Genomic DNA, 27,061 nt, shown 5'->3' on the forward strand with positions numbered 1-27,061 from the left:
TAACATTCGAGCTTTCATCCATTGAGTGGACCTGTGACATAAAACAGACAGATTGGGTTAAGATTTGAACGCAATTTATATCTTAAATATCATTTACTTTCATTACTTTCATTGATTATTTAAATGACATAGACCTCCCATGCGCTAGTGATCAACCATGTCAGGGTACCTCTCTTAACAGTTAGCACCACTCGGTGGTGTGGTACAATATTACAGCAGTATTTCCAGAATGAAAACTGCAAGTCTCTCCATTTTATGACCAAAATGGTATTTCATTGAGAAAACCAAGAAGAAAATTTCATAAAGTTTCTTCAAAATAGCATTTCCAATAAAGATACTAAGATTGCTTAAGCTACAAACTAAAGATTAACAATAAAAACTACAATGAACTCACATGAGGGTTAGGCTGGGATGGTCACCCTCCACTTCTGAGATCTCTTGAAGAGTTCAAAATCAAATCTGCGTAAGAAGACAGTCTATCAGCCAATGCTGAGACATAATTATGACACAAATAATAAACACAATTCTGTCACAAAATATTAAACGTGGACTAACTGGTTCATATAATACAACTCCATAACGAGCACAACAAATCATATAAATGAAATTTATTCCTATTGTAAATTGCTGGTGTTTAGCTTAGTGCATTCAACGAGTTGTGCACATTTCCACTTAAAAGCAAATATTCTTAGTTTAGTTTTACTTTAGAAAACTGTGAAATTATATTTGGTTATATAGTGATTGTATTGATGAAAAATGTTGTGATTGAGCATAAGTTTACAAGTGCAACCCATCAGCAGTATGAAATATGTCACATACCGTGACGCGACACCTGATCGAAAGACACTTTATCGAGCCGACAGTTGATCAAAGCGACAGTTGATCGAATCGACTGTTGCTTCTCCCGCACACAGTCATAGCAAAACGTGGCGTACAGTTGCATTGTTTGCTGTAGAAAATTAAAATTTGGTGACTTTTCATAAAAAATGTTCAACTATCTGTCCATGTTTGTTTGATAAATTTGGATTTTGTAATTTTTGAGATATTGTGATATTTATATAATTTTGCCCTCTCTCCGCATTAAAGCATATTACTCATTTACGCACCAATAACTTGACTAACTATTCTCTTTCGTTCTCATGGTGGGTCTCCTTCACTCTGAATGAGCAACAACCTCAATCACCCTAACATTCTGTATTATAAGTGCATAAGTTGTAAATTAATATTGCAGAAGTGTTTGCTTCTACTGTTTATAGATTACACAACAGTTAAAAGAATAGAATTATCACCAACTTAATGCAAATTAAATGCAATTAGTCTTAAATTTTCAGCGATCAGAAACTAAGAAAGGATTTGTGAGTAAAAGCATGAATAACATCAATGATTTGTCACCATAACACAAGACTGTGAGACATTTCACTTCTATGAAGTATTTTTCATCAGAACATATGAACTTCATTGAGAATTATTTACATTAAAATCACGTCGAACAACAGGTTGGTAATGGGTGATATGAAGTGATCGATACATTGAGCTTCATCTTGCATCCCGTCTTATATGAATTATTATAGTGCAGATATTGTGAATAATATGAACTTATACCAGCAACAGGTACAAGTGGTTGGGTTGGTTGATGATTCAGGCCAAAATTAGTAAAGTTATAAACTTAGGCGAATTACTAAGATTTATTGTCAGGGTCTTGCGAAAGATATGTGAAGGACAGAAAAAGAGAAACATGGCAAAGCAAGAAATTAAGAAGAATTACTAAGAAAACAAAAGTGTATTTTTAGCGACTAGCTAGGTAAGCCCGATTATTTCTAACATTCTTTTCTCAATGAAATACACACATTTAGATGAAAATAATGAAGGTTATCCCAGTAATGCTGATATGCAATAACGATATAATGTTACGTACGGCATTTGCTTGAGGCCGCGGTGGTGGCATCGGCTTCTCCAACCTTATCACTGGCTCTAGAACAATAACAAGACATAGATGATTTTAAATGAAGACTGCGAATTCTCTCTACCGAAAAAGCCTATAATAAAAAAAACCTAAACCTATAAATGAAATACAATAATGTGTATTTGCACAGGATGCATTGTATGTGGTCAGTGCAAACATTTAAAAAAAATTTTTTGAATTTTGATGTTTATAACAACTGATAAAACACAAGCAAATAAAAACTGTGACAATAAGTGCATTTTAACAACCAGTTTGCACGAACCAGTGCCAGTCGTCTACATTTATACCTCCTATATAAAAGTAGTGTATGAGTGCTGTATTGCAACCTACTGCATGCAGTATATGCAGGCCTAATTCTAATAAATAATGATATGATTTGTCATAAATTTAATTGAAATTTGAAACTACTGTATTATACTGTAATAACCAACAAATATCCTCACACGAGTGATATGTCTTCTCCAGTATAACCTACGATGGTGAGGTTGGGCCTCGGAGGGGCAGGAAGAGAGGTGGGTACAACCGTAGAAGGGCCGTTTACGCTTTCACTCGATGAACTGGAGGCAGATCTAGAAAATTGAGGAGTTTTAATGGTTATCACATTTTCTGAAACAACATAATAATGAACATGAACTTGGCTGATAGTTTCTTTCAGCTGATAGTTGAGCAAGTAGGTTGGCATAACGAAAGTAGGCTTATATGCCTGACTAAATCGATCGATCGTCCATCGATCGATCGAAAGACACCTGCTCGAAATGACAGCTGATCGAACCACACTTTATCGAACTGGCAGTTGATCAAAACGACAGTTGATCGAACGACACTTTATCGAACCGGCAGTTCAAGCAAGATTTTTGCGTGTAACTCAAACATTGAAACAATGAGCCATTGTGATGTGCGGTCTTTGTAATGGTGTGCATTAATGAATTGTGATGTATATATCATAAAGTTGACGATTTATATTTTATATTTGTATCATAAAGTGTACGATTTCGCATGGCGGCCGGCCCGCCCACATATTAATAAGATATCACAAGAATACGCACGAGAATTACTAATTACGAAGGATTATTACTCGGAAGAAGCGCTACGACGCTGTCAACCAACGGCTGAAGAGCATAGTCGAAAATTATGACTCAACGAATATGGACATGAAAAGTTATCTTCGAGCAATTGCACACAACTTGTAATTAAATGAATGCGATTGAAATGTGCACTTCGTCAGTTGTCGTGCTTCTAAGTTTTAACAGTGCATGTCGTCAGTTCTTTTAATAAATTGTCGTTCTTTTAACCCTATCCTAACAAGGCTCGCGAGTTTACTAAAAAAACTAGGTGTGGCCAACCCCGCACACACATTTGCAATCGTTAATTACTAGAAACCTATGCGTCGTAAACGATGAGATTATTACAGGTTAGTAGAAACATCATCTGGCTTCCTGTATACATCATAATTGTAAAACTAAAGAAAGTGAATTTAGTGTAAATTAGATATTTCTAAAAGTGACACGAATCTATAAATTCTTCTTGTTACGCCGCGCCCCCGCTGTGAAAAGAGAACGAAAAAGAATAGTTAGTCAATTTATTGGTGCGTAAATGAGTAATACGCTTCAATGCGGAGAGAGAGCAAAATTACATAAATATCACAATATCTCAAAAATTACAAAATCCAACTTTATCAAACAAACATGGACATATAGCTGAACATTTTTTATGAAAAGTCACCAAATTTTAATTTTCTACAGCAAACAATGCAACGGTACACCACGTTTTGCTATGACTGTGTGCGGGAGAAGCAACAGTCGATTCGATCAACTGTCGTTCGATTAAGTGTCTTTCGATAAACTGTCGTTCGATTAAGTGTCGTTCGATAAAGTGTCTTTCGATCAGGTGTCGCGTCACGGGGAGAAGCAACAGTCGATTCGATCAACTGTCGGCTCGATAAAGTGTAGTTCGATAAACTGTCGTTTCGATCAACTGTCGTTCGATTAAGTGTCGTTCGATAAAGTGTCTTTCGATCAGGTGTCGCGTCACGGTATGTGACATATTTCATACTGCTGATGGGTTGCACTTGTAAACTTATGCTCAATCACAACATTTTTCATCAATACAATCATTATATAACCAAATATAATTTCACAGTTTTCTAAAGTAAAACTAAACTAAGAATATTTGCTTTTACGTGGAAATGTGCACAACTCGTTGAATGCACTAAGCTAAACACCAGCAATTTACAATAGGAATAAATTTCATTTATATGATTTGTTGTGCTCGTTATGGAGTTGTATTATATGAACCAGTTAGTCCACGTTTAATATTTTGTGACAGAATTGTGTTTATTATTTGTGTCATAATTATGTCTCAGCATTGGCTGATAGACGGTCTTCTTACGCAGATTTGAACTCTTCAAGAGATCTCAGAAGTGGAGGGTGACCATCCCAGCCTAACCTTCATGTGAGTTCATTGTAGTTTTTATTGTTAATCTTTAGTTTGTAGCTTAAGCAGTCTTAGTATCTTTATTGGAAATGCTATTTTGAAGAAACTTTATGAAATTTTCTACTTGGTTTTCTCAATGAAATACCATTTTGGTCATAAAATGGAGAGACTTGCAGTTTTCATTCTTGAAATACTGCTGTAATATTGTACCACACCACCGAGTGGTGCTAACTGTTAACAGAGGTACCCTGACATGGTTGATCACTCGTGACGCGACACCTGATCGAAAGACACTTTATCGAACGACACTTAATCGAACGACAGTTTATCGAAAGACACTTAATCGAACGACAGCTGATCGAAACGACACCTGATCGAAACGACAGTTGATCGAACGACACTTTATCGAACCGACAGTTGATCAAACGACACTTTATCGAACCGACAGCTGATCAAAGCGACAGTTGATCGAATCGACTGTTGCTTCTCCCGCACACAGTCATAGCAAAACGTGGCGTACAGTTGCATTGTTTGCTATAGAAAATTAAAATTTGGTGACTTTTCATAAAAACTGTTCAGCTATCTGTCCATGTTTGTTTGATAAAGTTGGATTTTGTAATTTTTGAGATATTGTAATATTTATATAATTTTGCTCTCTCTCCGCATTGAAGCGTATTACTCATTTACGCACCAATAACTTGACTAACTATTCTTTTTCGTTCTCTTTTCACAGCGGGGGCGCGGCGTAACAAGAAGAATTTATAGAAATGTGTCACTTTTAGAAATACCTAATTTACACTAAATTCACTTTCTTTAGTTTTACAATTATGATGTATACAGGAAGCCAGATGATGTTTCTACTAACCTGTAATAATTTCATCAGTCTACGACGCATAGGTTTCTAGGTTACTCTCGAACTTAGTAATTCTCGTGCGTATTCTTGTGATATCTTATTAATATGTGGGCGGGCCGGCCGCCATGCGAAATCGTACACTTTATGATACAAATATAAAATATAGATATAAAATATAAATCGTCAACTTTATGATATATACATCACAATTCATTAATGCACACCATTACAAAGACCGCACATCACAATGGCTCATTGTTTCAATGTTTGAGAAACACGCAAAAATCTTGCTTGAACTGTCGGTTCGATAAAATGTCGTTCGATCAACTGTCGTTTTGATCAACTGGCGGTTCGATAAAGTGTCGTTCGATCAGCTGTCGGTTCGATAAAGTGTCGTTCGATCAACTGTCGGCTCGATTAACTGTCGTTCGATAAAGTGTCTTTCGATCATCTGTCGTTTCGATCAGGTGTCGTTCGATAAAGTGTCTTTCGATAAAGTGTCTTTCGATAAGGTGTCATAGTACCTTGATCACTAGCGCATGGGAGGTCTATGTCATTTAAATAATCAATGAAAGTAATGAAAGTAAATGATATTTAAGATATAAATTGCGTTCAAATCTTAACCCAATCTGTTTGTTTTATGTCACAGGTCCACTCAATGGATGAAAGCTCGAATGTTAAAGCAAACAAACTTGACACAAGTTACTTTCTCGTTGAACGTAAAACATCTGAATCTGCTTCAAGGTTTGTTTGTTGTGATGTCAATTGTTTATTTCAATCGCAAAAGCAACTGTATAATTCTTCCGGCCAATAGGTTGTGTCATAGAGGGCGTGAATATTTTCGTTGCCATGAGTGTTGTAGAGAAAGGAAAAGTGGTTTTATGATGTTGCAAGGCCAGCTTAGGATATATATAATCAATTTGGAAATATACATTTTTACCTTGTGATATGATTTTGCAAGTAATCTGTTTGTTTCTATTGTAGTAATAAAATTAATAAGAGCCGCATCAGAACGATGAAAGAGCCACATGCGGCTCCGGAGCCGCAGGTTGCCGACCCCTGAACTAGCCGATAGATTCATTTGAGGATTTTGACAGGGTGGAATGACTGCTGGCAGAAAAATCACAAGCGGGCGTTCCTGTAAGTGAAAAATGTTAGTTAATATTCAAGTTACTGATAATAATACGAATATCAAATATTTTCATCTCTATAATCTAATTGCAATGGGGGACTACCTTGACCTTTTTTCACTTACAACTTTGATAATGCTTCCATGTAGATTGTAGAAGCACGGTTACCAAACAGTAATTACTTGAATGGTCACAATAAACTATGCCTTTGTAACCAGTAACACAATGCCACCAAACAACTGATTCTTATCAGGATGTATTTTGATTTCCTATCTAGCACAATAAGTGGCATAACAGTGAAAGTTGTTATCAGCATGCTTCGGAGCAAATTGTTGACATCTGAACTAGCGACCAGTCCTAATTGGATGGAAAAGGGTCACAAGAGAGGAATGCATTCATCACAACTCGCAAAAGCTGTTTTAGGTGAATAAGTCAAAATTACTGTTTGTCCTGTTTGGAATTTTAGGTTGCTTACTGCTTCATTGTTTTAAGATGTATTGTCAGTGTTATTTAGTATTATCTGTAGAAGATGTGTATTCCAATGTTTAGTTTTTATGTCATTATACTTTAGATGCTGCCGAAAATTCTGGTATCAAAGAAGCAGAGAGTATATGCGAGGTCATGAAATGATTAAAAACGCTATTCACAGGAAAGGGGAAAGTCGAAAAAGAATGAGAGTAAGTTTGGTAAGCTGTGTGGCATACGTGCTTAATGTTCATATCATGTATTGCAGAGCGTTAAATTTTTGCATATTTAATTTTGTAGATAGTAAAGAAACATATTGCAATAATTTTGATTACAAAAATGTTTTAGATAAAGAACGGAAATACGAAGACAGACAAGTCTATTTTATGAATTTCGACTCATCTGTGTCAAGTGATGATAGCGATGCTTTGCAGTAAAATGTTGTGTTTGCTATTTCAAGATTGAAAAAATAAACTTTTGCTCAAATGCATAAAAACACTGTGCGTTAGTGGTTGTTGGTAGGCCCAACGTCGGCTCGTGGGAGATCGTAGCTAGCGCGCCAACATAAGTCCGAAGAAGATTTTGTAGCCCTCTGTATACAAACGAGTCAATGCATAAAATTGGATACAAGTTATTTTTTTGAACGTCAAACATGAAAGAGTTTAAGATACCTCGTTTGTTTTATTTGCATGTTAAAAGGGAAAAACAATATCCAGTTTAATTAAGCCATACGCAAAACGTGTCAATTCAATTTCTGCCATGAAATGCATCCAATGTTCTATTTTCCTGACGTGTGAGAGAGAGTTCTAAATCTTTTAAAGCTATAAGCACCATTTACTTAAAAAGTCTCTGACGTCATGTAAGCAACTGACAGGATGCACAATTGCACACGCTTTGAATCTTCAAAACGTCAAAACAACGCAAACAGCTACTCCACTTTTTACTAATTGACGTCACGGCAACGACGACCGAACCATGGGAACGTGTAACAAGGTTTCCGTCAATCGCCAACACTGGTGAAAGTTTGAGCATAGGTTACTTTTTAATCTATGATAGGTAAGTCCCCTGACTAACAAATTTATATTTGTGGGCAAATCACCTTTAAGAGCGCCGCGTGTGTGCTTTGATGATTTTTTCGCTTTTGTGATTCATTATTACTTTATTGGACTGAAAAAGCATGGTTGTAAAACAATCCAGTTATTGGTCTTTTGGTTTTGTCGTAGCAGTAGCAGGTTTGTCACAAATTTATTAGCATGCGCATTAAGATAAATGTTAATTTTTTTTGTTCAGTTTTGTCTTTTGTTGAGCCAGTTCTCAACGTGACTGACGAAAGCGATTGTCAAATAGGTAGAGATCTCACAGAGATGGTGAAATGAATAATAGGTGTAATATTTCTAAATATTAAATGGTTTAAATACTCCCTTTTTAAACAGGTGCAGTCAGTCACAAGAAGTAGCAGGTTTGTCACAAATTTATTAGCATGCGCATTAAGGTAAAATGTTAATTTTTATTTAAGGGCTCACTTCCCAATGTAAAGACAATTTTGAGCAGGCAACACAGTGATTATTACGTGTTCGTACTGAATGCGTCATATTAAAAAAAGTAAGAAATTTTCCGGTCCAATGCGCATGTGACGTCGATGTGAACTAGTTTTGTTGTTGTTTTGGCGACAGCTGGTTCCAGGTTTAGGCTAAGTTGTACATTTTTTGTGGGTTTGAGTTTTTGCTTTTTTGGAGAATTTGTGCAAAATTTTTAAGTTCAAAACTTGCTGTAAAGTTTAGGTAGCTGTTATAGAAAACTGAGTACATGGATTTTGTCCAAATTAAGACTGCAGAAAGTCATAAACTAGATCTCGTTGCAAGCCAAAATTCAGGGTAGGTTTATGATGTGGATTTGCGACAGTAGCGTCTTGATTTAATGTACTTTGCATTGAAAAGCCTATCTCTTTCAAATGGGTATTGACCCCTTAAGCCAAAATTTTATTATGAATGTAAAACTCAGTTTTTAGGCTTACTTAACTTGCTAGCTTGTCTTTGGGCTAGGCTATTAACTAAAATTTGATTGCACTCTTTCCAGAAATACTTTTGGCTGGCTTTTTTGTATTCAACGGCGTTTTTCTTTGTTTATTCTTTTTATTTGCAAAACTGGTAGAACAGTTATTGTTTTCGTGCTATAATGAAGTGTACGTATTTTTATGAAAGAATGGATGCGTTTTAAGTTAATAAAAGCATAAAGCACTAATATTTCATTAAAATGTACGCAGACAAACGATGAAAAAGCTGATAGAAAATTTAACAAAGGACATTGTTCGGCTGGCTTCTAACGAGTCTTGTCTCTCTGGATTAGCACAATGACCGATAACGGAATGGTAGCATCAACTTTGACGGCCAGGGGCTGGGCGATCATTGACTGACATATATGCTAGTAGTACATAAATCAATTTTACCGCTTGCATGTGATTTGCAAGTAAGTCATTTCCGGCTTTGCGTCGATCCATATCGCTTCATTTTAGAGCCAGCCGACGTGAACATTTCAAGTTAGTGATGCAACCATCATCAATACTGTTTTGGCCATGATGTTTTAAAAATTGCCTTTACAGGCTTTGAGAGCATTAGGTACTACAATAGTTGCTATGGTTATTTTTGTAAGTTTCTACTACTGTTCCGCCTAAATCATGCTATTTAAATGGCCCTTTTCAGAATTACCGTCTTCGACGAGCGACTGCATCCATTTTGTTGCTGGGAAGCCTGACTGTAAACGAAAGCCCTATGCATCGCAAGTCATTGGTACTGCTGATGGCGCTACCAAAACCATTGTTTCGACATAAAGCTGCAAGCTGCAATCGACCAGGTATTGTGTTTTCAAAATGGCTGCCTGTCGGTAGCGTTTTCGAAAATGTATCGTTTACACTTGCATTGTTTGGTGTTTTTACCTCAACATATTACACCCAAAATTCATTGATTGAAGTATTTGGCAACGGTCTGTTTGCAAAGCAATTATGATTTGTCATTTAGTACAAGACGTATTTTGTTGTTGTTCCATAACAGTGGTCGCGATTTACCACGGCGAACGAAAGAAAACCGTCGACATTCATTCGCTGTGATCATCTTGCAGGCCGGCTAAAACAGCTTCTGTTGCGTTGTTTAGCAGACTTGTCACAGTTTGAAGATCCTTTTCAAGTGATTTTCGATGCAGGCTTCGTACTGAGCAAACAACCTCGACTGGAAATGGATGGCAAACGTTTTGCGCGAACGTGCTTTCATCGCGCTGCTAGTGTCTTCTTTTGTAAAGAACTTACCTATGCAAAGCTTTCGAAAACGCCGACCAAGGAATTGAAAGGTATGGACACAGCTTGTCTCACGTGTTACTGGTTGTTCTTGAGTTGATTGCATTTGCTTGGAAAAGCCGTTAAATACCTTTAAATCGTTGTCAGTTGTGAGAACGTTAACGACCAAGCCATCCCTTGCAAATCTTTGGCAAGCTTCTCCCCTAGGTCGCGCTCCATGTTGATTTACAAAACGGAAATAAATACGATCGCAGTTTTTATGTTATCAGTAGGTGTGTCTTGTCTATATTACTGCTAGACGTCGTCTTCCTACAACTTTCCTGCAAGCGCTCCTAAGATAATCTGGCAACACATAAAATCGCCTTTTTGCCAGATCCTGCTAGCGTATTGTTGAATTATAATCTTGTTCCAGGCTTCCTGCGTTTCGCCGTGTCGTACACAACGCATAGATTTTCAATGGGACTAAATTACTTGTGGCTGGTCCAGAATTTTAACCTTAATTGATGTCTTTTAACCAATTAAGGATGTCTGTGCTCTAATCTCTACCTAGCGGTTAGTGTAAATTTGCTCTATTTGATAAACGTTTGAGCTCTCTTGGAGGAAGGTGACCAATCTTTCGCGCACGTTGGACTTTAAGTTGGTATGTTCTAATGCAAGCGTCTTCAACCAGTAAATCAGCCATTGACAAGGTAAGTGCCTACAATCTATTTTTGTAATGTTAAAGGGTTATTTGGAAAATGGAACTGTGCATTTTCTGCCTGAGAAGTAAAGTTTTTAGCACCAACTTTAATAGATGAAAATTATTTGCTTTGAAAGGTATTTGCTGTTAACAAAAGTAAATTTCTCAAAGGAATGCAAAGTCCTGGCATGTCTTCTTCGCCACAAGCCAAAGTTGGATCTATTGGATAGCCAAGGTGCTTCACCGTTAATCACGACGCTGTTGAATCGAAAAGGTCGCGCTGAACAGATGCTGTTGGATGCTGGCGCTCAGCCAAACTTTTGCTCAAACAACCCTAAGCACAAATATCCTATCGCTCCTTTAACTCTTGCTGTTGCCAGACATGGGTATGTTGTGCTGGTTGTGTAATGACCTGTTTTTACCGACTTACAAACAGTAGTATTGTACGAAATACTTCACAAATACTTCTTAATGTATTATATATTAATTACGGCTCGGGTTCCAAATAGCGACTGTCAATAGAGCGACCACACGAAAGCGACCTCACTTCTTTTATTAAATCCAAGGCTTAGGCGCACACGCACTCTTTCACCCCCTCCACATATACCTTCCATCCCCCACACCTCTCTACACACGTATGCACGCACAAACAGGCAAACACTGCGTAGTGAAAGATTGAAACCAAAAGGGACTTTAAAACAACCAAAAGTCTTGCAATAAAAATCAAGCCACGTTTATTTCTAAATTGTGAGCAAGGGCTCGAAGGAACTGCCGCAGATCATACTGGCCTCGATTTTGCTGTACAACAGTGATTCGTGTGTTCATTGTCACCTATCTTTTCATTCGCTGAGTCAGGTCTCTGCCTTGTAGTAGCTGGGTTCGGTTTGCCCCTTGAAGGGCTTCCTCCCGTCTTAAAGCTTCGATGAATCGAAAGATGGAAGGATGATGAGTTTCCGTTGATCCCTGAAACACATTGTGCCAACTCTCTAGCTGGTTGTTGGTTCGTGGCAGTCCCGCATCTTGTCTGGCTTTCACACTCCGCATATGTACGGGAAACAATGGCTGTCGTCTGTCTCCCCGTCTGTTTCTTCGGCCCACGTAGTGGTCTTCGAAGTAATTTACGAGAGGCATTACTTCTGCTTTCCTTTTCCGTCTGATGGTTTGACGCAGATTTGTGGAAGAGCCAACAGCTGCTGCAACTTCTTCATTAACTTCGGTCAATGCATCCTGCACGATTCTTCGTGGTGGTACCCGTGCTCTTACTGCAGCTGTTTTTACACTGTTTTCAACTCTCCTGGCTGCCACTTCCGTAGGGTTTGGTGGATGCGTGTGGACGCCACTGCTCACTGGGGGCTGTTGTTGCTCACGATACTGAAGGCTTGTCGTTAGGCGACCTTTACAACCTGTTTTAGCACATCTCCAATTGATTGTATTTAACTTTGTTTTGTCTTTCCTGTACAAAAAGCCTTCATAACTTATCATGTCACTTCCTTTTCTTGAAATTATAAAATCCATTGGGGCAAATTTTTCAAACGACCTTAAAATTAATGTGACACGTCATAGTGTTGCCTTCCATTTATAAATGCCTCATTCGACTCAGTGAACACGAGTTAAGTCTAGGCTTACCATACGTCCCGTTTTAGCCGGGACAGTCCCGCTTTTAAAGGCTTTGTCCCGGCGTCTCGATCAGTCAACTAAAAGTCCCGCTTTGGCATTTACTGAGCCAGCATTGCCCCACACTACACGAATATTAGCATGATGTGATTGGTCTGTTTAGCTAACTTCCTGAAGAGTGATGCGTGTTCTCGTTTCGTTGTGTTAAATGTGAAAGTAATTGTTACATCATTGTAGCGGGTAATTGGTCCAGTGGTGAGTTGATTGTTAGCGCATTCGCTTGTTCACTGTTCAGTAATAGTAGGCTAGGAGGAGGAGATGATCCTTTTGCAGTTGGGTTATTGAAAGAACTTATTTCGTACGGTTCCGGTACTTGTTTGCATTTTCTTCTGCAAAAACCATTTGAATGTGAAAGCCCTTATCACCTGCAAAATTAAAACTGACTTTTCCTGCTGTGGTTTTTATGAGAAAATAAAGTTGAATATAGACTTCTGGAAGAAAGTATTGTCTACAGAAAAGTATGATTGGACGATTATGTAAATTTACAAATGCTTGAACATTGTTTTGTTTCCTAGCAAAATCCATTATTTTAGTTTTTCTTGGTGTCTTACTACTTTAGCTGTCCCTGACGATAGGAATCCAAAATAGTCTCATACTTCTAGTAAAATGTAAACCACATTTATCTGATAGGGCTTGTTGTTCTGAAGCGTCCCGCTTTTCAATGAAAAAAATATGGTAAGCCTAGTTAAGTCGCTATCATAACAGTCCTGTTTTAATGCGGTCGGCATTTATACCATCGCTGTTTGGAATGTCGCTCACTTGATTACGTCGCTATTATGAAGTCGCCATTATGACAGTCGCTGTTTTGACAGTGGCTATCCGGCCTGGATGCCATTAATTACGCAGTACATGGATGTATGTGTTTTTCTAACATTTCAGTCCTGGCGATCGCAGCCTGCTTCCGGCTATCCGAGCTCTTCTTCAAACAATATCAGACATCAAACTCGTGCCACCCGATCCCAGGAATGGAAGAACTGCGCTCATGTTTGCGGTTGAAAAGGGAGAAGGTGGTTAAACTGATGTAAACCTAAGCATGGGCAATGAGCATAAATCCCTAATCCTGTAACTGCCTGAGATTGTGGAATATAAAACCCAAATTCAGGACCATAATTATTCTGTTCCATCTTTCTGTTCCAGTCAATAGCCACTTTTACATACGATAAAAGCATTATTGTACAAAGGCTTCGACAAAGTTTTCTTTTATAGAAATTGACCTGGTGAATGCCTTGCTTGAGAAGCAAGCGTCATTGAAAGAATGTGATGCCCAGTGCAGGACACCTCTTCATCTTGCTGTCAATGCAAGTGGCCCATCATCTGCCCTCTTTGACATTCCTGATCTGCTGATAGAGAAAGGCGCCAGTCTCACAGTTGCTGATAAATTTGGACGGGTTCCTCTTCATTACGCTTACGTGAAGATTGGCAATTAAGTTTAGCTTCTTAGACACTTGCATTATCTCATTTTATTTTCATGAGCAATAAATTTGTACAGGTCCGGTTGATAATGATATGATGAAATCATATGTATAATGCATTAATGCTATTGCTAAACATGAGAGTTATGCATTCAAATACATCTCCATTGTGTAACATTAAATGAAGCAACAAGAGAAACTATTGTATTACGGTTGATAACAACGCATGTATTTACAGCAATGAGCATCTATGCCATTGAGCTTATTATTTCTCAGAGAATTGGTTACTTCGGAGAAAGGGTGTGATCCCATTGAACTCACGACACTGCTCACTTCAGGAATGTCCGGTGAGGAGGTGGACACCGCTGACGCTTCAGGTCGAACTCCTCTTCACGAAGCTGCTCGTCAAGGTGCGATGATATGCTGCATGCATCTCGTCGAGAGAGGGGCAAACATCAACAGACAAGATTCGGATTGCAACTCTCCAATGAGCCTCGCTGTCAAAGCCGGCCATAACAGGTGAGGTTAAGTTCTTAAGCACTGGTCTTTTTCTATGAAGTCTATTGAAAACGTGATATTTTAAAGTAATTGTGCCATGTTGTGGAAAATTATTTGGTTGTCAGTTGTCGCATCATTCACTTTGCTGTTTTGCATTCACCGCTTAACTGGGTGTCTTGTTTTAAGCGAAATGTACTTCATGCGTATCTGATCAAAGTATTGTGAACTCTATGAACTCATGTTTAGATTTGCTTTTAAATCGAGGAAATGGTTGTTGTTTGTCTGTAAAAGCTGATGAGCACTAAAAGAATTCTTTGACATATTTTTCCAGTTGTGTGATGATGTTGATCCGGAAAGGTACTAACGTCAACACAAACGTAATCACAATCCCACGTCCACTAAGTGGAGCTGATACCCAGGAAGAAACTTCCCACAGGAAATGGAGACTGAAGTCTGCTATTGCCCCGCCACCCAAGCCCACTTGTGAACCGGCTTTCAAGGTGAAACTACTTAATAAAACATTGCACCAAATTTTTGGAAAAATAACAACTGTAGAAGTGTTCATGTTGTATTGGACACTAACATGTATAAGGTCCTTTCCCAGAGTATAAGATTACTAGACGTACAACGCGCAGAATATAGTGTTAATGTTCAATACAGTATGAAGATTTTTGCGCTTACTGTCTTTTTTGCCAAAATTTGCCCCATTCAATTCTCCCAAAGTTATACTTAATACATGTTAAGCTACAGGGGAGCTCTCAGCCATGCACATTCCAACCTTGTGTTTGTTACAGGTTGTTGTGGAGAAAGGCTGGCAAGGTGTTACTTATGTTATGCTGGATAGGCTTGAAGCTTGTGGAGTGAAGTATGCGTCAGCAGTAGAAGTGAGCACCAATTTACCATTAATGTTTAAATAATAGTTTTATTTTTTAGTCTTTAATGTCTCATTAAATGTTACTTTTAAACTTCTGTTTTTATTTTGCATTGAATACCAACCACATCTGTCCACGACTTTGCGCCATTGTTTACATTTTCTTTGCAGTCGGCGATGCGAGCTCGAAAATACCAGGTCGTTTTATCTCTACTTCGCAAACAGAGAGATTCTAGCAAGCTGTGTGAAAAGAATGACCTGAAGCGGAACCTTCTCCACGTTCTTGCAATAAATCGACCAACCAACACTGATGTTCAGATCAAGGTAGAAATGATTTTTAGATTTCCATTGAGTGATTTTTTGTTTAATAATAAAATACATTTTAGTGGGCATGCCTGACCATAAAAGGACCATTTTGAACCTTCTAAATCTAATGCATTAACATTAATGCTGCTGCTATCCATCCATCTGCTGCTGCTACTAATTCTATGGATATGGCAGTTTTGTGTCGGATAGCGGGGATTCCGGTTGTTCGGGGTACGGATTAACGAGGTCCCACTGTATACGGTCTTTGAAATATTACTGGTAACCAACTATGAAATTTTAATGCAGCCGAAATTCGCTAAACGCTAGATGACGCAGCAGAGTTATTTTCATATACAGTACTGACAAATCTTGGCAGAGCTGTGAGAACGATAACTTGCGTTTAAAATGTCTATTATATAGAATAGATTGTTGCTAAAAATTTAGATTCTGACATTTCATATACGTAAACTCAAACGAATCTTGACATTTTCCAAAAATGTTTGAATATCTATAATTATAATTATGAACAATAATCATATTCATATAACGCACCATCACCACGCACCGCACCACTTATGCTACTTGATGAATACTATACGGTGGATTTTGAATAATATTATTTATATTTGTGCTTTAAAATCTAATGTGCTGCAACACTTTATTTTTCTGATAGTTAAGTTATAAACAGAATAATGGTTCCAACCTTTATGTTAAACTTCTGAGCAAGATTAGCATAGCGTACTAATATGTGTCTTGCATGCTCAAAAAATGGGTTCCAAATCATTTTCGTGGTACATGAGTCCGGCTTATTTTCAATATAAGTGCTGTCGGCATTTTGTGCGTAAAAGCTAAGTTTTTGCCCATTTTCAAAATTTGGAGCTGAAAAAGTATTAACTGCAGTTGAATAGTTGAGTCACGTAATAAAGCATGTAATTATAACATATAATTATAGTTGTATAACTATACATTATCATTATCATATATAATCACAACTTAACTTCGTGAGAAGGTATCTTTGTTTTATTTCTTGTTATCGCTTATTAGCAATTTAATTGTTGTCGTAACTCGTAACTGTATGCTACGCCTACACATCGCGACATTTGTGCTTAGTCATTAAAAGTGACCTTGACGTTTGCACTTTTTAACACGACTGACGTAATATGTTCGTACGATTCGATATCTCTCTGTCTGCGCGCTACTCGCGAATCAGCACGAGTTTATAAAGCGAAGCGATGTGAACGGAAATATTCAACACAATATACACGAACATTTCAGAATGTGTGACCGATAAAGGTAAAGCGTTGGCAATGGGAATTATATTCAGTTAAAACTAGGATGTTATGAAATCACCTGGTAACGCACTAAACAGCGTTTTCACATAAAGTTATTTAGGGCAGTTTCCAAATATTAAACGACAATAATTGTGGTTTCATCAAGTTGCAACTGCAGCTAGATTGCAGCTTGCAGAAATGCTAGTTGCAGTTTTATTATGAACAATGTTTCAGTAACTAAATGGCGCATGTTTCCACAATTCATATAGTGGTATTGGATGTGGCTCCCAAGCCACTACATTCCTCCCCCGCTACGGAAGGAAAAAAAAAATTGGCAATTAAAAAGTAACATCCTGATTACGTGGGTAGCATAAAAACAACACAATGATTAAGATTACAGATAACAGAGTAATTACAGTTTTGCAACCACCCTCTGCTACCAGTTGGTGGGTGTCTCACACATCAATCGGTGTTTCAGATAAACTTTGAACCGTTCGTAAGCCTGGGTTTCAAGTGGCATTGAGTTTCTCAGGCGGAGGAAAAACCGCAGCAAGTCGGTTGCCAGGACAGCCGCTGTGGCTCCTATCATTGTGAAGATTTTGGTCTCACAACTAATCTGTGGAACGAGGTCGAACATTGCTTCAAGTCGCTGGAACCATATCTCCAGGTCGGTCGGAGAAGTGGTTGGTGGTGATGAAAATGCTAGGACCTTTGTTGAAATGTCGGTTAATTGTGAAATGTCTAGTGCCAATATCTCATAATATTTGTAAATCGGATGAAGTACTGTTTGTTTCAAAAACGCCATCTCCCGCCGCCTGAGCAGGGGGTAATCCGAGCCTTGTTCTCCCGGTCTGATGATCGACGGTTGTGGAGCGGGAGCTGGCTGTTCATCCGGTGAGTCTGGTGAATCAGGAATCGGTGGGTCTGGCATTGCGAGGTTGATAAACGCACGCGCCGGCCAAGGAGAAACCAGCGCATCCGACGTTTCACTGTCCATTTGTACGTCAGATCTTGGTTCCGGGGGTTCCAACATGTTGGAATTGTTTGTCAGCAACGGCAAAGAATGGCAAATCTGTATAGAAACCAGAAGGTTAAGGGTAATTCTTTGAACAACTCAGGTCATGCGTAGGAAGGAGAGCATGCTATATGCGACAAAAATTGGTAAAGCTACAATTGCAAGACATGGCGACGTATTAAGGAAAAGGTTAGTAATTAGGAGGCATGCGATACGCAAGATAAACACTAAAAATTGTCGGTCGACAACGACAAAAGGGAAATGGCAAAAGGTTACATGCATACGACATTCGGGGCCCCGAAAAAAACGTTTATACAGGTAATAAAACTTAAAGTGTGTTTGTGTCCGCGAATTCATCACGGGACGACGCAGCGGGCGGCGCGTCATCGGAAGGTCGAGAAGACGACGGTTGGTCACGAGAATGTCGAAGCAAGGGCGACGGATGAGTTTGTTGTGGAAGTGCATCTCGATGGCTGCGTCCAGCGCGAATACGGGATACAAGGGATCTGGCATAACGCAAATGCTGCGGAGATGATCGGATAAACCCGATGGTATGGCAGATGGCCCACATCATGGCAAGTAGCTGGAGGACGAAGATGAGGGCTGAGAGAAATGGATTCGTAATCTGTGACAATGCAAGCAGCAACGTTTGTTTCACGTCGTGCGCGAACGTGTCTGCGACGTAGGATCCGTTGATCATAGTTTCATCAGTAGTAGTAAGACTTGTTATGACATGTCGCATTTTCTCCTTAAGCAGGTTGGCTTCAGACATAGAGCTGAGCAGCGATTGAAAGTCAGTGAACGAGTCGGAGTCAGGTAGCTCGTTGAGAATCTTCTCGTAGTCAGGAGCGTTGTAGCTGAGGTGTATAGTCGACAAAGGTAAGTTGAGTTGGTGCACCTGGACATGTTCGTGCGATAAGGTGTAGTTGTGATAAAGGACAGTGTCCCCATGAACTCGGAAGACAAAACTTCTAGCTGGTCGATACGATTCCAGCAGATGAACTCCCGGTAAGACAATGTTGTCGGAGATGAGTTGGCCGTACTGACTGTGGCCGTTTTGATCGCGATAGAGGATGAGAGGGCGTTGACTGAACGCGTTGCGGTACGCAAGTGACGGTAAGACGGTACCGTTGATAGAGCGACATGTTGCTCTGGACATAAAATCTCCAAGGTTGGAACCCAAGGCTTGTTGTCCAAGAGTAGAAGACAGTATCTCAGTAGGGAAAATCTTCCCAACTGCTTTGTAGAGCGTGTCAATCAGCTTCGTGAGTTGACAATGTAGGAACTTGTTGTCTTCGCTGAACGTAGTGAGAGCTTCGGAAATGTAAGCGAAACATGTAAGCAGCAAACAAATGAACATGTTGTGTTTGTAATCAGAGAAACGTTTCGGTGGAAGGATTTTCCAACCAGTCCAAGAAGTCTTGAATGTGGCAGAAGAGGTTGTAGCGTCGTCATCATCGTCGTCTTCGTCATCTCCGTCAGAAACTGAACTACTTTGATCTGGAGCCATTGCTGTAGTTGTTGTTAATCAGCTTATTTACAAGAATAAAGTTAACAGTGTCAGCTTCATTGAAACACGTCGGGTCAACGTCGGTGGTCATCAAAATGCGGAGGTACTGCTTATATTATACTCACCAATTAAAACAAGTCTAACGAATTACATTTTAACACGACTGACGTAATATGTTCGTACGGTTCGATATCTCTCTGTCTGCGCGCTACTCGCGTATCAGCACGAGTTTATAAAGCGAAGCGATGTGAACGGAAATATTCAACACAATATACACGAACATTTCAGAATGTGTGAACGATAAAGGTAAAGCGTCGGCAATGGAAATTACATTCAGTTAAAACTAGGAAAATATCAGTTAAAATATTAAACGACAATAATTGTGGTTTCATCAAGTTGCAACTGCAGCTAGATTGCAGCTTGCAGAAATGCTAGTTGCAGTTTTATTATGAACAATGTTTCAGTAACTAAATGGCGCATGTTTCCACAATTCATATAGTGGTATTGGATGTGGCTCCCAAGCCACTACAACGGTACCACGTTAGCACACGATCAACCAAGCGTTCCGACGAATCAATTATTAATACACCTATGTCAAACGAAAACAGAGAGCAATCAGCAGATTCTCCCGATAATGGCAATGCTGGAAACTCTGGTCAGAGTGCTAATTATCAGTTACCGAACGACAAGTGATCACCCACATGACAATGACTTTGCGAAAATATTTGTTTTTACACGTTAAACTTCTTACCTTTTGGAAACTCAATCCCGAAGTGTGGATTTCCCACCTTAAACATAAATTTTCCCTTTATCAAATCACTTCAAAAACTAATCGTTACTTGTTAGCGGTAGAGGCAATTCCTGCTACAGACCTGGGGCTACTTCGTTTTCCTTCTCATAACTGTTACGACATAAGAATCAATGAAATCTTGAAAAACTTTGATAAACGTGACGATCAGTTAGATTTTTCATTGGCCGATCTGACACTTTATGATTAATCTCCCAAACATGTAATGCGTAAATTAATGAGTGCAGTAGGTCAAGAAAATCTTACTCCGCCAGTTGTTAAACTAATTCGTGCTAAATTTCTTAAGGCGTTACCACCAGACGTCGCAATTGCGTTAGCCAGCGTGGAACTTGATAATATTCAAAATCTTGCAAACAAAGCACGCGAATTATTATTACCTTAAACAACGAAAAACTCCTCCAGGGAATCTTTTTGTTGCTATCACTAATACGCATGACATTTCTCACCCACTACAGCCACAAATACAACAAATTAGAATTTCTAAACCACCTCATTACACACGATCTAACGCTAACAATGCAACAAAAAGTTCCGGACAAAGAAATAATAATTTCATAAGTCACCAAACCAACGCAATTAATTTAACTAAAAATGGCAACAACGATCGATTTTAGTCGAGATAATCGCCGACCACAGATTTCTTCAATTCCTAACAAACGCAATGATAATTTCTCATATTCATCACCCACCTTTCAGAAACCAGACTATCAACGCAGCAATTACCTTTGCGCGTCTAAAGCTTCTAATAACTTATAATATTACCACACTCGCTTTGGAAGGGATGGGCGCCACTGTCATCAATCATGCTCCCTGTGGGAAAATCATTTGCGGACAACAAAAAACATTTGGCGATCAAAGCTACAATAACCCGGTTAGCCCGGTCAATCGCACCTACTTCCAAAAGAGACTGTCCCTTGTTAACTGTTTATGATCACGCCAATTGCATTCATTTTTATGTAGATAATGCTGCAGCAACTTCTCTTTTGTCGGCTAGTTTAGCTGATATATCAAACACCAAACTCCGCTTATCCTCAAAAAGCGCAAACATGTACACAATGGGGTTGTTTATACTCCGGTTAAGTCATTGCATAAAATTACATTTATTATGACTTTTATTTGATGATCATTAGTTGTGAGAAATGAAACTAATCAGAACGATGGTTTGATTTATTGCTTTTGACTGTGGGATGTCTTAACCAGCTTTTGTTTCTTAGCATTTGGACATTTCGACTCAATTTAAATCCTCCAATTCATTTCAAAGGGCCGGACTGTCTGTGGCCTTTCCGCTTGACTAAAGAGATCACAATATGTAAAAAGGCTAATTATTAAAGCAAAGGTGCGAGTTTTGTAGGCCTAGCCTTCTATTAGTGTTACTTAGGGCCTCTTTTCTAAAAAAATGAATTGTACTCGAAAGATACTGAAAAATGTCCAAATGTCCTCTTTAGTTTGCGTTTTCCTGCTAATATTTTCAACACAATTATACTTTTATGACACTTTTCGGCATAAGGCCTAACTCAAGAGACTTTTCGGTGACAGCATGAGGTCTATCACATAAACTTTTAAAACATCAGCATCAGCATAAGCATCCTTTAAACGTAAAACTCTATTTACATTGTACTAGCTGGCGAAATTGTATCGTTTTGATATGCACACAATGTTTTCAACGAAAAGTCTGCTTTGACACTCGAATGCAAACTTCTGTCGGAATCGCACCGCTACGGTTCTTTCTTGCAAACTTTATTTGTTATGCTGTCGCCAATGTCTATAAGGAAGTTGCTTCCAAAAATTTTTTTTTTGGTTTTTCAAGCGCTTCCGTAGTGTCCCTGTAAAACGACAATAAATTAGTTGTTTTTTTGCGCCCAGTAGCGACAACTACGGTAGCCTGTAAAAGCCACAACAATTATAATTTGGGTTCCGCAAAATATTTATGATCACCACAAAAATATTTCACGTTAGCGCAAAATTTTTATGATCACCACAAAATATATATTTTTTCTCAGCAAAATATTTTAGAAATTCACAATATATATTTTGTCTCCCTCTAAAATTATTTTGTGCGTTGAAAAAATATTGCGACTTCGAAATATTTTGCAAAGTCGAAATATTTTGCGAAGTCGAAATATATTTCGCTGTGAAACTTCCACTACCGCAACAAATATAAATTCATCGCATAATATTTCAGAATCGCATCGCAACATTTCAAAATGTGTGCTTACCGTATGGTAGGCGTAGTTGATGAGGTGTTCGGGAAAGGAATAAGGTTACCAGTCACAGCCACAAATAGTGAGAGATAGTAAGCTTTTGCAAGCCTTAGCAAGCTTAGGTGTAGGCTACACGTTAAACATTGTAAGGTCTTTTGCAAGTTCAGTATGCAAACAAATTGTCTAGGGCTTGGCTGTATAGGTTAGGCCTACCGAATGTAAGGTGTGGGGCTATAGGCTATGTTGTTTTTTTGTCGCGAAAACATTACAATAATTTTTTCTTGTTCACTATAGGACAGGCCAAAGCTGTTCATAACAGCAAAAATTTCAACTAACTTTTTCAGAAATTTGTTTTATAAAATGAAGTGTACCTTCTTAGTGTGAAAGCTGCTCTTCATTGCAATGAATTGTGTTGAGTGCCATAATGAAATACCTGACATTTTTATGATATGTTCACACTGTGGTCACGGTGAGTAGCGTACCTTTCAAGTGAAGATATAAATATTTTAATGAAAATTTGGCTGTAGACTAACATATTTTTTAACATACTGATCTGATCTGATGGCTTGATCTGATGTATTACGTAATATTGATCCGAATGGGTGTGAGGCTCGAAGACGAAGAGGAGACGTATCGAAGAAAGACGAAGACGTATCGAGGCGTTTTTAGATGGACCGTCTTCTTTTCGTGGATATCGGTCAGTTTGGCACACATTACAAATGGAAGGTTTAAGAGTAACAAGGTTGTATGTAGCTGATGTACTACGTAATATTGATCCGAATGGGTGTGAGGCTCGAAGAGCTCACCGTTTAAGGCGAAGAGAGTATCACAACCCTGGCCCAAACTATGCATGGCACACAGATGGTACACGACAAGCTGAAACCATTCGGATTTTCTATACATGGTGCAATTGATGGATTTAGTCGAGAAGTGCTGTGGCTTAATGTTACACGATCAAAAAAATGTCCACATGTTGTCGCTAATATGTATATTAAAGCTGTCACTCACTTCCAAGGCTGTCCGATTGAAGTAGTATCAGATTTGGGTACAGAAAATGGATTGTTGGCAGCAGCGCAGTGCTTTTTTCGAGATAAAATTAACTCGCATCGTTATGTACCATCACCCCGAAATCAGCGGATAGAAAGCTGGTGGTCAATATTCTCCAGGTTTCGTGCCTGTTGGTGGCGCAACTTTTTAGTGACCTTGAGTTTCGAGGTGACCACAGTGTGAACATATCATAAAAATGTCAGGTATTTCATTATGGCACTCAACACAATTCATTGCAATGAAGATCAGCTTTCACACTAAGAAGGTACACTTCATTTTATAAAACAAATTTCTTAAAAAGTTAGTTGAAATTTTTGCTGTTATGAACAGCTTTGGCCTGTCCTATAGTGAACAAGAAAAAATTATTGTAATGTTTTCGCGACAAAAAAACAACATAGCCTATAGCCCCACACCTTACATTCGGTAGGCCTAACCTATACAGCCAAGCCCTAGACAATTTGTTTGCATACTGAACTTGCAAAAGACCTTACAATGTTCAACGTGTAGCCTACACCTAAGCTTGCTAAGGCTTGCAAAAGCTTACTATCTCTCACTATTTGTGGCTGTGACTGGTAACCTTATTCCTTTCCCGAACACCTCATCAACTACGCCTGCCATACGGTAAGCACACATTTTGAAATGTTGCGATGCGATTCTGAAATATTGTGCGATGAATTTATATTTGTTGCGGTAGTGGAAGTTTCACAGCGAAATATATTTCGACTTCGCAAAATATTACGACTTTGCAAAATATTTCGAAGTCGCAATATTTTTTCAACGCACAAAATAATTTTAGAGGGAGACAAAATATATATTGTGAATTTCTAAAATATTTTGCTGAGAAAAAATATATATTTTGTGGTGATCATAAATATTTTGCGCTAACGTGAAATATTTTTGTGGTGATCATAAATATTTTGCGGAACCCAAATTATAATTGTTGTGGCCTTTACAGGCTACCGTAGTTGTCGCTACTGGGCGCAAAAAACAACTAATTTATTGTCGTTTTACAGGGACACTACGGAAGCGCTTGAGAAACCAAAAAAAAAATTTTTGGAAGCAACTTCCTTATAGACATTGGCGACAGCATAACAAATAAAGTTTGCAAGAAAGAACCGTAGCGGTGCGATTCCGACAGAAGTTTGCATTCGAGTGTCAAAGCAGACTTTTCGTTGAAAACATTGTGTGCATATCAAAACGATACAATTTCGCCAGCTAGTACAATGTAAATAGAGTTTTACGTTTAAAGGATGCTTATGCTGATGCTGATGTTTTAAAAGTTTATGTGATAGACCTCATGCTGTCACCGAAATGTCTCTTGAGTTAGGCCTTATGCCGAAAAGTGTCATAAAAGTATAATTGTGTTGAAAATATTAGCAAGAAAACGCAAACTAAAGAGGACATTTGGACATTTTTCAGTATCTTTCGAGTACAATTCATTTTTTTAGAAAAGAGGCCCTAAGTAACACTAATAGAAGGCTAGGCCTACAAAACTCGCACCTTTGCTTTAATAATTAGCCTTTTTACATGTGCGGTTCAGTTGCAATCTTTCTGGTGCACGTTTGAACTTAACAGACCCCAACTTCGAATTTCACTCAACATGCGAGGAATGCGGGCATGTAAAACCGCCTAGGGCTGGATCGAACGGCGTTGAATAAACGCGTGGTCGGCGATCAAAAAGGTATGTAGGGCTGGATGGGCAATTGGTTGAAAAACCCTTTTTAATTCGGAATTTCAGTAAGTTTCTTAAATTCGGTAATGTTTTGGAAATAAATACAACGTCTCACCTATACGTTTTGTCGAAAGTATAAACAACTAACTCGAAATGCGGAAAAAGTCGACATTTCGTTATTGATGAGCGTGCTCGGAGGACCATTTAATTTTATGAAAAAAAAGACTAATGGTAGGCCTATTATAATTAATTATAATTATGAACTAATGAACTTTGCAATATTGTGATCTCTTTAGTCAAGCGGAAAGGTCACAGACAGTCCGGCCCTTTGAAATGAATATGAGGATTTAAATTGAGTCGAAATGTCCAAATGCTAAAACGAAACAAAAGCTGGTTAAGACCTCCCACAGTCAAAAGCAATAAATCAAACCATCGTTCTGATTATTTTCATTTCTCACAACTATAGATCATCAAATAAAAATCATAATAAATGTAATTTTATGCAATGACTTAACCAGAGCATAAACAACCCCATTGTGTACATGTTTGCGCTTTTTGAGGATAAGCGGAGTTTGGTGTTTGATTTATCAGCTAAACTAGCCGACAAAAAAGAAGTTGCTGCAGCATTATCTACATAAAAATGAATGCAATTGGCGTGATCATAAACAGTTAACAAGGGACAGTCTCTTTTGGGAGGCCATTGGCAAGTAAGATGATATTTTAAATCAGCCTGCTAGGCAGCTGAATGAACACACGTTGCTTGGACCGAAAGTTTTATCGTTTTTTAACTATTTTCAATTTAGACAAAGTCCTTGATCAGATAGAGCTCAAAAACAGTTAAAGTACAGTATAATGTTTCCCAATTACCTAAAAAGAAGCCAAAGTAAATGTATAAGTTAATTTGTACAGGTGATATCAGTAAACAAATCAACGACACTGAATATGAACCAAATGACTGACATTGAGATGGTCGACTTTGTGACATCAGGTATAGTACACTAGCTTGTGTAACCAAGTGCGCACTTATGTAACCAGGTACATGTGTTAAATAATTTGAAAATCATTTCTAGGGGAAGAGAATTGCGCTGGAAAAAATCGTAAAGAAGAGGACCCAAAGCAGTCTGGCCTACGTTTGAGGAAACATCATGTTGGTTGCATTTATCGATAAAATAATAAAGACAATGTCAATTTTACTGACAAAAATGAATTGTAACGGTTTAATCTTATCTCTGCAGCAAGAACAAGAAGGTGATGGAAATAAAAAGGAAGAATACTACGACGATAACAGCGTCGTGGGCACGGGCAATGGACCAGCGGAGTCAAATAACTTTACTTTCGGATCTTCTGAAGTAAGACGGCTTCAGAGATAAGTATTTATTTTGATATTATTCAGGTTGTTACCACTAATTCTTACGAGCAGGCCCACCAAACTGATTCCATAGGTTTAGACTTGCAACTTGACCTGAAGTAATTTGTTGTATAGATCTCAGCGTGTTAAATAACATACCTCAATTTCAATCAAACAAAACGGCAGCAAATGTTTCTGCAGGATACGAACCCGTGATTGTGATTACCATAATTGTACAAACGTAACTGTAACTAAATTACACCTATAAATCCAGTGTTTGTGACTGTTCTTAAAACACCGTAAGTCATATATTAATATTTTCTCCGACCTTGCTGTGGGTAAGAAATCTGAATTAGGGCCAGTGATTTGTATTTGCCGATATATTTGCAAAAGTTTGTTTATTTCGACGGGACGTTTTGGCTTTTCACGGTGTGCTTTACCCTTGACAAGCATAAAAAATCCATTGCATAATTGTTGCATTTAGGCAACATACGTTTGTGACGTATTTCTGCAGGATAACACATTGGAAGGTGATGAAGAAGAAGACAATGTAAAACCGGAGAAAAAGAAACGGATTAGACCGAAGAAAAAGTGTCCGTAAGTTGTACTATAATTTCGG

The 27,061-nt window shown here is 38.4% G+C and overlaps 2 protein-coding genes and 2 long non-coding RNA genes across 4 annotated transcripts; all 4 read left to right on the plus strand.

Moving 5' to 3' along the window:
- Nucleotides 1-9,078: 9,078 nt before the first annotated feature.
- On the plus strand, nt 9,079-10,077 carry LOC143466068 (uncharacterized). Its single transcript, XR_013118693.1, has 3 exons — nt 9,079-9,459; nt 9,544-9,694; nt 9,892-10,077. It is a non-coding gene; the product is annotated as an uncharacterized LOC143466068 (long non-coding RNA).
- A 703-nt stretch (nt 10,078-10,780) lies between these two features.
- Nucleotides 10,781-14,306, plus strand: LOC143449476 (uncharacterized). The gene is made up of 5 exons (XM_076949731.1): nt 10,781-10,819; nt 10,981-11,195; nt 13,363-13,490; nt 13,690-13,910; nt 14,172-14,306. Exons 1-4 carry the CDS (start codon nt 10,781-10,783, stop codon nt 13,908-13,910), a joined length of 603 nt encoding a protein of 200 aa, XP_076805846.1. The 3' UTR covers nt 14,172-14,306.
- LOC143450288 (uncharacterized) lies at nt 13,909-15,683 on the plus strand. Its single transcript, XM_076950802.1, has 5 exons — nt 13,909-14,414; nt 14,725-14,893; nt 15,188-15,277; nt 15,436-15,588; nt 15,651-15,683. Exons 1-5 carry the CDS (start codon nt 14,146-14,148, stop codon nt 15,681-15,683), a joined length of 714 nt encoding a protein of 237 aa, XP_076806917.1. The 5' UTR covers nt 13,909-14,145.
- Nucleotides 15,684-26,168: 10,485 nt separating this feature from the next.
- LOC143466091 (uncharacterized) lies at nt 26,169-27,023 on the plus strand. Its single transcript, XR_013118698.1, has 3 exons — nt 26,169-26,241; nt 26,330-26,443; nt 26,957-27,023. It is a non-coding gene; the product is annotated as an uncharacterized LOC143466091 (long non-coding RNA).
- Nucleotides 27,024-27,061: the final 38 nt, after the last annotated feature.

This window comes from Clavelina lepadiformis, chromosome 1 (assembly GCF_947623445.1).
Source record: "Clavelina lepadiformis chromosome 1, kaClaLepa1.1, whole genome shotgun sequence".
In the NCBI taxonomy this organism is placed as follows: Eukaryota; Metazoa; Chordata; class Ascidiacea; order Aplousobranchia; family Clavelinidae; genus Clavelina; species Clavelina lepadiformis.